Source organism: Rhincodon typus, chromosome 1, assembly GCF_021869965.1.
Source record: "Rhincodon typus isolate 14 chromosome 1, sRhiTyp1.1, whole genome shotgun sequence".
NCBI classification, from domain to species: Eukaryota; Metazoa; Chordata; class Chondrichthyes; order Orectolobiformes; family Rhincodontidae; genus Rhincodon; species Rhincodon typus.
In genome coordinates this window covers 12,280,263-12,296,021 of record NC_063332.1, presented here as the reverse complement: position 1 = coordinate 12,296,021, position 15,759 = coordinate 12,280,263, and the positions used below count along the sequence as shown (strand labels likewise).

The window sequence follows — 15,759 nt, the reverse complement described above, 5'->3', positions numbered from 1 at the left end:
ATGATGCTGCTTGGCCTGCTGTGTTCATCCAGCCCTGCACCTTGTTGACCCAAATATATTACCTCACTTACTTAGCCGTCCCGTGTCCGCTCCTGCTCAGCGTGCACTCCGCCTATTCACGAGGTAAGTTTTTAAAGGATTAACTTACCTTCCCGGCAACCCCCTGGTCCTCGCTGTCACTGCTGCTGCAAAAATGGAGTCACGTGAGGTAAGACTTTTATCATCAAAGCTTACCTTCCCAGGCTGTCCTCGCGCCTCCTCCCGGACTCCCACTGCTGAAACAACTGAAAGCATTTCATAAATGAGAGGTCAAGGGTGATCTGATAACGCACATTGGGTGAGGTTTCAGGAACCGTTAAATGATATAAGCAGATGGCTGCTGTTTTGAAGGACATAGGTAGGCTTCTAACAGCTCTTCTCATCGTATTTAGACTCTCAATGTGCTGCACGGACAGAGGTTTCTGCCACACACAAATGGGGCAAATGTGCGTTTCAAAAGCTGTGAAAGTACGGAGATCAGGATTTCCCAAACCTACTTGAAAATCTGGCTCAGTTATCCAGAAATATTTGGTGACCAGTTATTCTTTTTTATTGTGCTTCTGTTGCCACGTTTCATTCCCATATGACTGGCTTTGCCTAGAGATCTTAACTATAGTTTTCCAGCATGTCATATTTGATTTTTTCTGCCATCCCTCTCATTCAGTGTCCTCTGGTTCCCAAAACAACCACAGTGGGGATCAAGTTCATTCTGTTCTTTTGCCAACCACTCTTGATTTGAAAACGATCATATCATCATTTCACTTCTCAAGAGAAGATCCCCAGCTGCTTCAGTCGATCCAGTTGTCAGAAATCCCCCATCACTGAAACTATTCTCAAACTTTTCTGTCATTATGCTAAATCCTGAACATCCATCTTAAGATGTGGTGCCCAGAATTGTATGCAATACTTTAATTGTGGCTGAACAATTGTTTTATGGATTTCTTCATATTTTCGTCATCTTTGTACTATATATCTCTATTTATAAAGCCTAGGATCTGGTGTATGTTATTATGGAATTCCTGAAGCACCCGAGACCCTTCAACAATATGCAAAAATACAAAAGGTCTTCTGATCTGCACTTGCATTTGAATTGCTACTTTATTCTATGTTGGCTCCAGCTGCTTCCTATTAGTGTGACAGTTGTGCATGAAATTTAATTCGCTCAGTTTCTGCCTCTTCTATTAGCCTGTTTTGTGTCCTTTTTGAACTTTTATTACATGTTCCCAATACTTTAAAGTGTGTCATTTGCCAATTTTGAATTTATGCCCTGTATGCTCAAGCTTGGGTCATTAACATCTCAAAAAAGAGCAGTCCTAATGTTAATTTCTATTTTCGCTTACTCAATTGACCTCAAATCCATGCTGCCAGTAAATCTCATTCAGTTTGCTGGCAAGTTGATCAAACACTTTCAGATACATTTTGCTAATCCTCATGCACATCTACTGCGTTACCCTGATCAAATTGTCTCCCTTAGCTCATTTTAAAAATAATTCATGTTTGACTAAGTTGATTATCTTGAACTAACCATGCTTGCCCAAGTGACTGATAATGTTACCTCATTATTGCCTAAAGTTTTCCTATCCTTTATGTTGAACTGACTGGCTTATATTTGCTGGATCTATTTTACAATCTTATTCAAGAAAAGTATATAATTTTCAATTTGCTTTTCTTTGGGCATCATCTCTTCTGTCAACGAGAATGGGAAAATTATGGCTGAATGATTACTGCAGAATGTGTGCAGAATTACTTGTGTATATTATTGACTTTAGATGAATATCATCAATCTAGTATAAACTCAAATTCCTCATTGATAGTTTTCAAAGACATTTTTTTCTTGTACTTCATATGATGACTTATTGTAAACTCCACTGCAACAATATTGGTGACAGTAGTGTAGATTCAAGGGCCAAATGGAAACGATATTTCCACTCATCCTCTGGTACTTTCAAGGATCATGATTATCGCATTATGATGTGACCAACTTATTCTCAATTTTAAACTTGTTCTATGGAACAAAGTACTTCAGCAAACAAAATCGTTTGTGTACTTTGCAAAAAGTCTGTTTCTTTCTTTGAAAAATAGTTTTAAATTTAAACTTGATTTTACACCGTAGGTCATGTCTCCGTGGCAACAGGTGGGAGAGTCTGGGATTGCACTGAAAATGTGTCAGAGTAATCAGTTATCTGAAGAGCAAAGAAGGCTGTAAGTTGTTGTTTGTCCACATCTCCAAGTTTGGGAACATGTGACATTTTGTTCTCTATTCCAAAATGCAAGTAATTAATACTAATCGCAAAAGCATTGATCCTGGTACTCACCTTGGAAAACACCTTTGTTTAATATCCTCCAGTTGTAAAACAACAGTTTACCAGGAATCACTCCTACTGACGTCAAGGATTTTTTAAATTGAATTGATTCTGATCCTCCTATTCCACGAGACTGAATTCTGTCAGTTAGCCCTTTGTGAACAATAATATTGCAATTTATAATATTGAAAATATTATTTTGATACTGATCTTTATTCTCTATCAGACACTTGAACCTAGAGAAACTTTTTGAGATCCAATCTATACCTAAAGATCAGCAATGCAACCATTTAAAAAGAGTCAGTGCTGATCTACCAGAGCTTGACTCGTAAGTATTTCTACTAGTATATGAAATTACTGAATGAAAAACAATGGGTAAAGAATCAAAGCTCGATCTGTCTCTAAATTCTCTTGATTACAGGTTTTTACAGCATTTTGTTGTGAGTAGTGTGAGTCATGAACCAGTGAGAAGATCTGATCTGTCCATGTTATTACGACAGCCAAAGTTATCTTCCACAATCCGTGAAGACCAGAATAAGGTAATAGAACATGTTTTTCACCTTTAAAGATCAATGCTTAAAATGTAATGTATTTATTCTTTATCAACTTGATAGAAGCATACAAAATTGAAAGGCATGGATAGAGTGGCTAGTTGAAGTCTTTTCCCAGGGTGGTAATGTCACATACTAGGGGTTATAGATTTAAGGTGCAAGGGGAAAAGTTTAAAGGAGGTGTGCGGGGCAGGTTTTCTCCAACTGGTGGTAGGTGTCTAGACCACTGCCAGGGGAGGTGGTAGGAGCAGACACGATAGCAACATTTAAGAGGCATTTAGACAAACAAATGAACAGGCAAGAGATAGAGGGATACGGACCACGTAAAGGCAGATGTTATTAGTTCAGAATGGCATCATGGTCGGTGCAGACATGGTGGGCTGAAGGGCGTGTTCCTGTGCTGTACTGTTTTATGTCCTATGTTCCATTAATTCGAAATCTGTAGGTAAAACTACAAATCAGCAAACGTAGATATCTGGCTTGAATGGCCAGCTGGTATTATCAGAATAGCATAAATAATGATTGGCCGAAGAGTTCTCACTTAGCGTAATCAGACTGTATAACTTGCCTTTACATTCATTTAATTTTTCCCAGCGCAGGCCTGCATAATTTTAATCCAGTTGTACATCGGTATTAATATATTAGTGTGTTGATCCCATTTAACTTTTTTCAAAAATGTTGTGCTAATACGATTAAAACTACACCTTCTGGCTATGAGAGTTATACTTTTCATTTTCATGAATTGTTCAGAAGAATAAGAAAACAGAAATAGGCAAATGCTGGAAATGCAAAAGAAAGAAACCCGAAGCACTTGACTTTCATGTCTGGCAGTAACTATGGAAAGAGAAACTGAATTCATGTTTGAGGTCAAGGACTTGAATCAGAAACCCTGCTCTGTAAGACCATAAATCGCTAAGAAGTAGGAACAGGAGTAGGCTATTCCGCCCCTCGGGCCTGCTGTGCCATTCAGTAGGATCGTGCCTATTTCAACGTGCTTCATGTCCACTTTTCTGCCCTTTCCCGATAACCACTAACCACTAATCTCCTACTGGTCAAGAATCTATGTATATCAATCTTAAATATACACAAGGACTCTGCCCCCACAGCTCTTTGTGGCAATCCTGAAGAAATTCCTCCTCATTTCAGTCTTAAATTAGTGTCCTTAACTAGGAGATTAGATTTAGGTTTACTGTCACATCTACTTGAGTACAGTGAAAAGTTTACAGTATCGCCCCACGTGCCGCATCTTAGGTACAATGTACCTAGGTACAAATCTTCTATACAAAATAGAGAAACAAAGAAAGAAAAATTACATTACAGTTTTTCAGAGTGTAAGTTTGAAAAATAAGGACTAAAATTAAAAGGATAAACATTGCAGCCTTTCTACAAAGGACCTGCAGGAGATCAACGCAGGAGTATTCCACACATTGTCTGACCAGGCTTGCAAGCTGCTGACTGCCCACACTGGTCCCCAGTCCAACAACCGTCCCTGCTCTGTTTCAGGCGTGCTGGCCATCCCCGCTCTGCTTGGGCCTCCTGGTCCTCTGGCTATCCCTGCACAGCTCGGGCCTCCACCCTGCTGGCCGTCCCATCCCACTCCGCTTGGGCCTCCGTTGGCCAACATTATGCCTTCTGTTCCTACGTTCTCCCAGCATTTACTCTGTCAAGTCCCTTAATTCTATATGTTTCAATGAGATCAACTCTCTTTCTTCCAAAGAGTAGAATCTCAACTTTAACTTTGCTCAGAAGACAGTTCTTCCATATTAGGATCAGCCCAGTGAACCTTCTCTGAACTGTCCCAGTGAAGAATGTTATCTTAAATAAGAGCAAACCTGTTCACTATATGCCAGTTGTGGTCTCACCAGAACCTCAATTTGATTTTGATTTATTGTGGTCAAGTGTACCTACGTAGAATGAAAAGCTTTGTAAGCAGTACATGCGGATCATCTTAAGCAAGAACATGCAGAGCATAGGTTGCTTAGACAGAGTGAGGCATACAGATTACACTGCACAGTGTGCAAAGCAACATCAACATGAACAAGATCAACATTATTTGAAGCTAGAGAGTCCATTCATCAGTCTAATGGCAGCAGGGAAGAAACTGCTCTTGAACCTGTTGGTGCTGTGTGTTCAAGCTTCTGTATCTTTTACCTGACGGAAGAGGTTGTAGGAGAGCAGTACCAGGGTAGGGAGGGGTCTTTGATGTTGGCAGCCTTTCTCCGGCAATGGGAAGTGTAAGTGAAGTCGTTGGATAGGAGGTTGGCTTCCATGACGGTCTGGCCTGAGCGCACAACCTTCTGTAGTTTATGGTCCAGGGCAGAGCAGTTGCTGTACCAGGCTGTTATGCACCCAGATATTACACATTCTATGGTGCATCTGTAAAAGTTGGAGAGGGTTCTTATGGATATGCCAAATTTCCCAAGCTGCCCGAGGCAAAAGAGAAGTTGTTGTGCCTTCTTGACCGTTGCATCTACATGGGAAGTCCAGGACAGGAGGTCGGTTATTGTCACTCCTAGGGACCTGATGCTCTCAGTCTCTGCTCCGTTGATGAAGATGGGAGTGTGTTCTCTTCCTTGCTTTCTAAAGTCAACAATCAGTTCTTTTGTTTTGCCGACCATTGAGAGAGAGGTTGTTATCATTGCAGCATGACACCAAGCCCGCTATCATCTTAATGTATTCTGACTCATCGTTATATCATGTATGTCCTGCCATGGTGGTGTCGTCAGCAAACCTGTAGACAGTGTTCATTCAGAATTCGGCGACACAATTGTGGGTGTACAGGGAGTACAGTAGGGGGCTGAGAATGCATTGTTGGGGGGCCTCCAGTGTTGACGGTTATCGTGGAGGAGGTGCAGTCGTCTATCTACACTGATTGCGGTCTGCAGGTAAGGAAGCTGAGGATCCAGTTGGAGAGGGCAGCGCCAAGACTTAGGTCTCAGAATTTTGAGATCCGTCTGGAGGAGATTATGGTGTTGAAGACAGCTGTAGTCGACAAGTAGGAGTCTGATGTAAGTGTCCTTGTTGTATGGTATTTTGTAAACCGTGTTGGTTCTGTATGTTGTGGGAATGGGGTCTTTAATCCTTTGTAAGTGTTTGTCGTGGAGTGGCTGTGGACTTGTGGGCCACCATGATTTCTAGTGGTCTTGGGAGTCTTGTTGTCAGTTCCGATATGTTCTTGATGTATGACAGTGTGGCCAATGTCTTAGAGCGTACTGTGTCCTCCTGTTGTTGCCTGTCTAGTAGGCATCTGCCCTAACACACTAGCCACAAGGATTAAAGACCCCATTCCCACAACATGCAGAACCAACATAGTTTACAAAATACCATGCAACGACTACCACAAACATTACATTGGAAAGACATGAAGGAAATTAGCCATCAGAATACATGAACATCAGCTAGTAGCAAAACGGCACGACGAACCCTCCTTAATATCTGTACACTCAGCCAATAAAGGCCATCAGTTTAACTGGGACAAGGTAACCATAGTAGCCCAAGCCAATCATAAACAAGCATGGGAATTCCTAGAGGCATGGTTCTCCACCTGTAATGCAATCAACAAACACATAAAATTGGACTCCATGTACAAACGCATACAGAACGAAACTGGAAATGACACTACTCACCAGAGCGGACCAAACGGTATAAATTCCAATCGGAGTAGAAGAACACTATTTCATCAGAGGCTCTCCCGATGTCACCTAGCATAGTGATGAAACATTTGAACGAGAACAAGCCAGCTCAGCGAGCAAGTCAACAACCTCACCCATAACCCAAGCCTTTGCCAAAACTGATGTAAGTGTCCTTGTTGTCCAGATATTCCAGGGATGAGTGCAGGGTGAGGGAAATGGTGTCCGCTGTGAATCTGTCATGTCGGTCGGCAAATTGCAAAGGATCGAGGCAGGGTGGCAGGCTTGAGTTTATGACCAGCCTATCGAAGAATTTCATGATTATACAGGCCAGAGCCACTCGGCTGTATTCATTAAGCCATGTTGCTTTTTCTACACTTGCTGTAAGACTTCCCTTGAAATAGGGGCCAACACTCCATTAGCCTTCCTGATTACCTGCTGCACCTGTGTGCTGGCTTTCGGTATTTCATGTACAAGGACCCCCAGGTCCCTTTGTGCTGCAGCTATCTGCAGCTTTTCTCCATTTAACTAATATCCCAATAATTTGTTCTCTTCCAAAATGAGCAACCTCACGTTTTCCCACATAATACTCCATTTGCCAACTTTTTATCCACTTATTTAACCTATCAATATCTCTTTAAACTGTTTGTATTCCTCTCTCAACCTGCTTTCCAGCTATGTTAGTGTTGTCTTTAAATTTGGCTGCAGTACATTCACTTCCTTCCTCCAGGTCATTCATTCATAATGTAAACAGTTGTAGTCCCAGCATCGATCCCTGTGAAACCCTGCTGGTCACAGGTCACTAATTAACAAACTTCTCACTAAGCTGCTGACCACCAACCTCCTTATCATCCCCACATTTGCCAGTGAAAGAAACACTAAAATAAAACCAAGAACTGTAGATGCTGGATATCTGTTCTGATGAAGGATCACTGGACCCAAAACATCAACTCTGCTTTCTCTCCACAGATGCTGCTAGACCTTTTGAGTTTCTCCAACAATTTCTGTTCTTGTTAACTGGGGGAATTCAGTGATGGTAACATCATGGAATGTCATGGGGTAGTGGTCAGATTGTCTCTTATTGGAAATGGTCATTGTCTGGCTTTTTTATGGTGTGAATGTTAGTTGCCACTTAACAGCCCAAGCCTGGATATTGTTCAGGTCTTGGTGCATTTGGGCATGGACTGCTTCAGTATCTGGAGAATCGCCACTGGTATTGAAAATTGTGCTGTGATCAGTGGATATCCCCACTAATAACCTTAAGGTACACCAACAACCACAACTGTCTTCCTTTGTGCCATATGTGACTCCAACTAGCACAGCGTTTTTTGCCCTGATTCTATTGAATGCAGTTTTGTTTGAGTTCCTTGATGCCACACATGATCAAGTATGGCCTTGATGTCAAGGACAGTCATACTCCCCTCATCTTTGTAATTCAGCTTTTCTGCCCATGTTTGAACCAAAGGTGATATGAGATCAGGAGCTGAGTGGCCCTGGTGGAATCAAAACTAGACATCAGTGAGAAGATTATCGCTGAGCAAATGATTTCAAGTATTTTACAAGAACTGGATCACTAGGACATTTTGCCAGGTTGATTTAATTATTACGTGACTTCTTTGTAAAGATTTTTTTCCACTTATGTAGGTGTCAATGGCTAACCCAGATTTGTTATCCGTCTCAAATTGCCTGGAGGACAGTTAGCAGCCAATGACATTTGTGGGTTTGGAGTTGCCGATAGGCCAGGCTAGGGAAGCAGTAGAATCAAAAACAGAAGTTGCTGGAAAAGTTAAGCATGTGTGGCAGCATCAGTGAAGAGAAACATTCTGGGTCCAGTGACCCTTCTTCAGATCTGATGGTAGCTAGGAAAACGTTGGCTCATGTGCAGAAGAGAGAGTGGGGGGAGGTGTAAGGAGTAAATGATCGGTGTGGATAGAGCCCACAGAGAGAGAGAGAGGGGTGCATTTGGACAGAGAAAGGAGCAAATAATAATCTGGTAGGAGGGTGAATACGGTAGGTTCTGCTATGATGCGATGTTGTGTTCTTGCGCAACATTGAGTTATAGAAATAACAGGGCCTATGGGAGAAATGGGGTTAGGGGCAGACCACCAAAAAATATCACTTAATCGCTCAAAAATCCCTCAAAAGCCGAACAAAAAGGATAGCACAGTTTGAATAAATGTTTAATTCATATCTAATAATGAAATAAAAGTAAATTTAACACCTTACCTTGAAAAAATGTCTGAATGTGTACTGGTGATTGTCAAAAACAACAAAGTGGAGAGTGTCCACTAGCAACTTAAACTGAAAACTCTGCCATTTGACATGAAATAGTATGGAGGAAATTTGCTTGAGACTGTTCAAATTATCAGCTGAGACTCGCAAGGACGAATTCAGGACCCTAGGCCAATGTCAAATTCCATCCTTATGGGGATCAGTTCAGACGAACATAAACCTGACTATTGAGCCACCTCTGAAACAGATGCAGTCAGGACTGTGTGCTGTTTCTTAAGACTCTACTAACACAAGCAATTATCAAATTAATGGTCTCCTCTTCTACACTATAGAATTATAAATCAGTGAGCCTTCTATCAGTTGTGGGTAAGTTGATGGACGGGATTCTAAGGGACATGATTTACATGCATTTGGAAAGGCAAGGACTGATTAGGGATACTCAACATGGCTTTGTGTGTGGGAAATATGTCTTACTAACTTGATTGAGGTTTTTGAAGAAGTGATAGACGATTGATGAAGGCGGAACAGTTGACGTTATCTCTATGGATTTCAGCAAAGCATTTTACAAGGTTCTGCATAGTAGACTGGTTTGTATCTGGGTGTTCAGGTCCATTGTACCCTGAAGGTGGCAACGCAGGTCGATAGAGTGGTCAAGGAGGCATACGGCATGCTTTCATTCATCGGACGGGGTGTTGAGTACAAGAGTTGGCAGGTCATGTTATAGTTGTATAGGACTTTGGTTCAACCACATTTGGAGTACTGCGTACAGGTCGCCACATTACCAAAAGGATGTGGATGCTTTGGAGAGGGTGCAGAGGAGGTTCACCAGCATGTTGCCTGGTATGGAGGGCGCTAGCTATGAAGAGAGGTTGAGTAGATTAAGATTATTTACATTAGAAAGACAGAGGTTGAGGGGGGACCTGATTGAGATCTACAAAATCATGAGAGGGAGAGACAGGGTGGACAGCAAGAAGCACAGAGGGTGGTGGGTGCTGGAACGTGTTGCCAGTGGAGGTGGTAGAGGCGGGCATGATAGCGTCATTTAAGATATATCTAGACAGATACATGAATGGGCAGGGAGCAGAGGGATACAGATCCTAGGAAAATAGGCAACAGGTTTAGATAGAGGATCTGGATCGATGTAGGCTTGGAGGGCCAAAGGGCCTGTTCCTGTGTTGTAATTTTCTTTGTTCTTTGTAAGATTAGATCATATGGGATCTCGGGGGAGCTAGCCAATTGAATACCAAATTGGCTTGAAGGTCAGAGACAGAGGGTGGTGATAGAGTTGTATTTTGGACCAGAGGCCTGTGACCAGCAGTGTGCCATACAGGTTGGTGCTGGGTCCACTGCTTTTTCTTATTTATGTAAATGACTTCAATGCCAGTATAGGAAGTGTGGTTAGTAAGTTTGTGGATAACACCAAAATAGGTGGTGTAGTGGACAGTGAAAAAAGTTTGTCAAGTACAAAAGGACCTTGATCAGAGAAGTGGGCCGAAGAGTGGCAGATGGAGTTTAATTAAGATAATGTGAGGTGTTGCATCTTGGGGAGAGAAACCAGGGCAAGACTTATACATGTAATGGTAGGGCCGTGGGAAATGTTGCTGAACAAAGAGATCTCTTGAGTACAGTTGCATAATTCCTTGAGAGTGGAGCCGTAGTTAGACAGGATGGTGAAAAAGGCATTTGGCACACTTGCCTTCATTGGTCAGAACTTTGACCATAGGAGTTGGGATGTCACACTGTTGCTGTACAGGACATTGGTGAAGCCACTTTTAGAATACTGCGTGCAATTCTGGTCGCTGTTCCATAGGAAAAATGTTGTTAAAACTTGGAAGGGTGCAGAAAAGATTTACAAGGATATTGCTGGGACTGGAGGGTTTGAGTTATAGGGAGAAGCTAAATAGGCTGGTGCTTTTTACACTGGAGCATTGAAGGCTGAGGGGTGACTTTATAGATGTTTATAAAATCATGAGGGGCATAGACAGGGTGAGTGGCCAAAACTAGAGGGCATATGTTTAAGGTGAGAGGGGAAAGATTTATAAAGAACCTGCGAGGTAACTTTTTCCACACAGGATGGCGCGTGTATGGAATGAACTGCAAGAGGAAATGGTGGAGACGGGTAAAATTGCAACATTTAAAAGGCATCTGGATAGGTATATGATTAGGAAGGTTTTAGAGGGATATGGGACAAATGCTGGCAAATGGGACTAGTCACATTGGGATGTCTGGTTGGTGCAGTTGAGTTGGATCAAAGGGCCTGTTTCTGTGACTCTATGCACTGAATCTTAATTTATATAGCAACATGTGGAATGAAAAAAATGTCAAATCATTTGCTGGAATCTTTTCATGTAAATATTTACTTTTTTTGGAATTCTGAGTATAATCTAGTTTTCCAGGTTGAAATGGGCACTACCTGCAAGTTGGCGCAGATATGATGGACTTGAAGGGTCTGTTCCTGTGCTGTACTGTTCTATGTTTTTATGTTAAATTAATTTATTTTCTCAATCTTTGTTTAAGATGGTGATCACTATTATTGCGGGACTTCCTGGTAGTTATAAAGAAGATCTTTGTACCTATATTGTCAATCTGAATCAAGAACAGGGAAGGTCAGTAAGTTAAATAATTTGACACAGTCACTTTTATTTTACAACTTAGAATTAAGAGTACATTTTACTAAGTGAAGAAATGTTCTTCTCTTTAAGAGTTAAATGTTGGTGTTTTCTATTCCTACACAAAGGGCTGAATTTTTTTCCGAGAGCCTGCATTCTTACCTTGAGAGACAGTACCTGCAAAGGTGGAATTTTTGTTCTGGAAGACAGGATATGTGCTCAAATTAGGTCTGAGGCAGAGCAACTGTTGGATGCCATCCAGCCATTAACAACTGATTAAAACAGGAAAAGCATCTTTTTACCTTTCACAACTCTACCTGCCTCCCCGTCTATGACCCTCCACCCACCTCCATAGGATCATCATATGTTCTGAGCCAGATGCTGCTCTTGACCACTTCATGACCATCCATACCCTCCATGACAAGTTATGGCACTTCCACACCCATTCCTTAGGCTAACACTGGAGAGGGGTTTGGTTGGCTGGACAGCTGGTATGCAATGCAAAGTAACACCAACAGCATGGGTTCAATTTCCTCACTGGTTGAGGTTAGCATGAAGAACTGTCCTTCTCAACCTCAACCTGGTGACTTTTGGGTTAAACCACTACCAGTCACCTTATTAATGAGAGACCGGCCCTACGGTCATCTGTGAGTATACTGGTGACTTTATCTTTCCCTTTACTTGTACTCAACAGAAACCATGAACCCTATAGTAACATAGAAGCAGAAAGGCAAATTATTCTTTCGCTGATGATACATTGGGAAATGTGCTTCTATGAAGGGATCTGCATGTCCTTGTACACCAGTCCATAAAAATAGGCAGTTGCAGCAAGCAATTAGGAAGCATATGATATGTTGGCCTTCATTGCAAGAGGATTTGAGTTCTGAAGTAGGGATTTCTAACTGCCATTATTCAGGACATTTTTGAGACTATACCTCTGGAGTATTACATAGTTTCATCTCCGTACCTAAAAAAACATACACTTGCCACAGAGGGAGTGCTGCAGGGGTTAACTGGGCTGATAGCAGGGATGGCAGGACTAAGATATCAGGAGAGGTTGGTTCAATTGTGTATATATTCACGAGAGTTTAGAAGGTTGAGAGGTGATCTGATTGAAATGTATAAAATTCAGCAGAACTGGACAAACTTGATGTAGGAAGGATTTTTCCCTGGTAAGGAAGTCTAGAATTTAGAACAATCTCAGGAAATGGGACAGACCATTTAGGACATAGAAACATAGAAAATGGGTGCAGGAATAGGTCATTTGGCCCTTCAAGTCTGCACCAACATTCAATATGACTATGGCTGATCATGCAATTTCAATATCTCGTGCCCGCTTTCTGTCTGTACCCCTTGAGCCCTTTTAGTCGCAAGGGCCACATCCAGCTCCCTCTTGAATGCATTTAATGAGCTTCCCCCCCCCCCAACAGCTTTCTCTGGTAGAAAATTCCACAGGTTCATGACTCTGAGTGAAGAAATTCTTCCTCATCTCAGTCCTGAATGGCTTACCCCTTATTCTTAGACTGTGCCCCTTAGTTCTCGACTTCCCCAACATTGGGAACATTCTTTCCGTATCTATCCTGTCCAGTCCCATCAGAACATAGAACAGTACAGCACAGTACAGGCCCTTCGGCCCACGATGTTATGCTGACCTATTATCCTACTGAGATCAAACTATTCTGTATACCCTACATTTTACTATCATCCATGTGCCATATGCCTTCTTTTCAACCCTATCAACTTGGGTGGCAACTTTGAGGGATCTATTGATGTAGACCCCAAGATCCCTCTGTTCCTCCACACTGCCGAGAATCCTGCCATTAACCCAGTATTCTGCATTCAAATTCAACCTTCCAAAATGAATCACTTCACACTTTTCTGGGTTGAATTCCATCTGCCACTTCTTTGTCCAGATCTGCTCAGAATTATATATATTTGAGATTCCCCTTCATTCTTCTAAATTCCAGCGAGTATAAACACAGTCAATCCAGTCTTTCCTCGAGTGTCAGTCCTGCCATCCTGGGAATCAGTCTATTGAACCTTTGCTGGACTCCCTCAATAGCAACAGAACATGATCACCAATGCGTCTGCCATTTCTAGGACCACTTCCTTCAGTACTCTGGGGACTTGACAAGTTTTAATCCCATCAATTTTCCCAATACCATTTCCTGACTAATCAGGATTTCTTTTAGTTCCTCCTCCTTGCTTGACCCTTTGTCCCTGAGCATTTCTTGAAGGTTATTTGTGTCCCCCTTAGTAAAGACAGATCCCGAGTATTTGTCCAACTGGCCTGTCATCTCTTTGTCCATTTATGAATTCACCTGATTCTAACTAAGAGATCTACATTTGTCTTTGCCAATCTTTTTCTTTTCACATATCTATAGAAGCTTTTGCAGTTAGTTTTTATATCTTCTGCAAACTTACTTTCATATTGTATTTTTCCCTTCCGAATTAAATCCTTTGTCCTCCTTTGCTGAATGTAAAATTTTTCCCAGTCCTCAGGTTTGCAGCTTTTCCTGGCCAGTTTATATGCCTGCGCTTTGGTTTTAACACTATCCCCGATTTCCCTTGTTAGTCATGGTTAAACCACCTTCCCTGTTTTACTCCGACACCAGAGACAGATGTACAGTTGTTGAAGTTCAGCTGTGTTCTTTAAATATCTGCCATTGCCTATCCACCGTCAACTCCTTAAGTATCCTTGGCCAGCTTATCCAAACCAATGCATGCTTTATACCATCAAAGTTAACTTTCTTTAAGTTCAGCACTCTAGTCTTGAATTTAATTGTATCACTCTTCATCTTGATGAAGAATTCTACCGTATTATGGTCACTCTTCCCCAAAAGATCTTGCACCACAAGGTTGCTAATTAGTTGTCTTTCATTACGCAAAACCTAGTCTGGGATGGATTGCTGTCTCGTTGGTTCCTTGACATATTGGTCAAGGAAACCATTCATCATACATTCCAGGAAATCCTCCATCACAATGCTACCAGCTTGGTTAGTCCAATCAATATGTAGATTGCAACCCATAATAACTGCTGTGTCCTTACTGCATGCATCTCTAATTTCCTGTTTGATACAGCCCCCAGCCCCTCAACTACTGTTTGGTTGTCCGTACACAACTCCCACTAATGTCTTTTTCCCTTTGTTGTTTTGCAGCTTCACCCATTCAGATCCTACATTGTCCACGCTAATGTCCTCCATTACTCTCGTGTTAATTTCCTCCTCAGCCAGCAACACAACTTCACCTCCCTTTTCTTTCCGTCTGTCTTTCCACAAATATGAATAACCCCGGATGTTGAGTTCCCATCCTGGAGCCAGATCTCCGTGATTCCAATTACATCATATCCATTAATAACTGTCTGCACAGTTAACTTATCCACCTTATTACAAGTGCTCATTGCATTGAGACAGAGCCTCCAGGCTCACTTTTTTTTTTGACATTTATTGCCCTTTTAGAATTATGATGTAATGTGGCCCTTTTTTGGTTTGTCTTTTGTCTCTGTGCCTTCCACTTTCACTTTTCCCCTCACTGTCTTTTGTTTCTGTCCCCATTTTACTTCCCTCCAACTGCCTGCTTTGCTTCCCATACCTGTACCATATCAGTTTAAACCCTCCCTAACACCACTAGCAAATACTCCCCACCCCCACGACATTGGTTCTAGTCCTGCCCAGGTGTAGATCATCTGATTTGTACTGGTCCCATCTCCCCCAACAGTATCTAAAACTCTGTACCTGTTTCAGGAGGAGATGACTGCAAGGACCCCTGCACTGCCTTCCTACCTCTTCCTCTGTCAATGGGCCGCTCATTTTCTATCTTCCTTAGTAAATTTTATCTGCAATATGAGCAACTTACTGAACGTGCTATCCACAATTTCCTTGGCCTCGTGGATGCTCCAAAGTGAATTCAGCTGCAGCTCCAGAGCTTTCAAGTGGTCAGACAGGAGCTGCAGCTAGACACTCTCCCTGCACGTGAAGGAGTCAGGGACATCGGAAGGGCCCCTGAATTCACACGTCACACAGGAAGAGCATAACATGGGTTTAGTATTTTCTGCCATGACCTAACCGTTAAGTTAGCTTAACACAGTGGCAATAAAGCCAAGAGAAAATAAGAGAAAAAAAAAATTACTTACTAGTCATCAGCAATGGCCTAATGCTGGCCCTATCGCTGGACTGTTAATCCAGACACCCAGGCAACGTTTTGGGGACGAAGATTCAAAACCTGCCGCGGCAGATGGTGAAATTTGAATTCAATGAAACTATCTGGAATTAAGAATCTAATGATGACCATGAATCCATTGTCGATTGTCAGAAAAACCCATCTGGTTCACTAGTGTCCTTAGGGAAGGAAACTGCCATCCTTACCTGGTCTGGCCTACATGTGACTCCAGATCCAC

At 42.0% G+C, this 15,759-nt stretch overlaps 1 protein-coding gene across 1 annotated transcript in view; it reads left to right on the top strand.

Moving 5' to 3' along the window:
* dnaaf9 (dynein axonemal assembly factor 9) overlaps positions 1–15,759 on the top strand; it is a 253,262-nt gene that overhangs the window by 171,169 nt on the left and 66,334 nt on the right. Inside the window, exons 23-26 of the mRNA XM_048602079.1 lie at positions 2,153–2,241; positions 2,569–2,670; positions 2,764–2,881; positions 11,272–11,360. Of these exons, the coding sequence (XP_048458036.1) occupies positions 2,153–2,241; positions 2,569–2,670; positions 2,764–2,881; positions 11,272–11,360 (398 nt within the window). The remainder of the gene's footprint in view (positions 1–2,152; positions 2,242–2,568; positions 2,671–2,763; positions 2,882–11,271; positions 11,361–15,759) is intronic.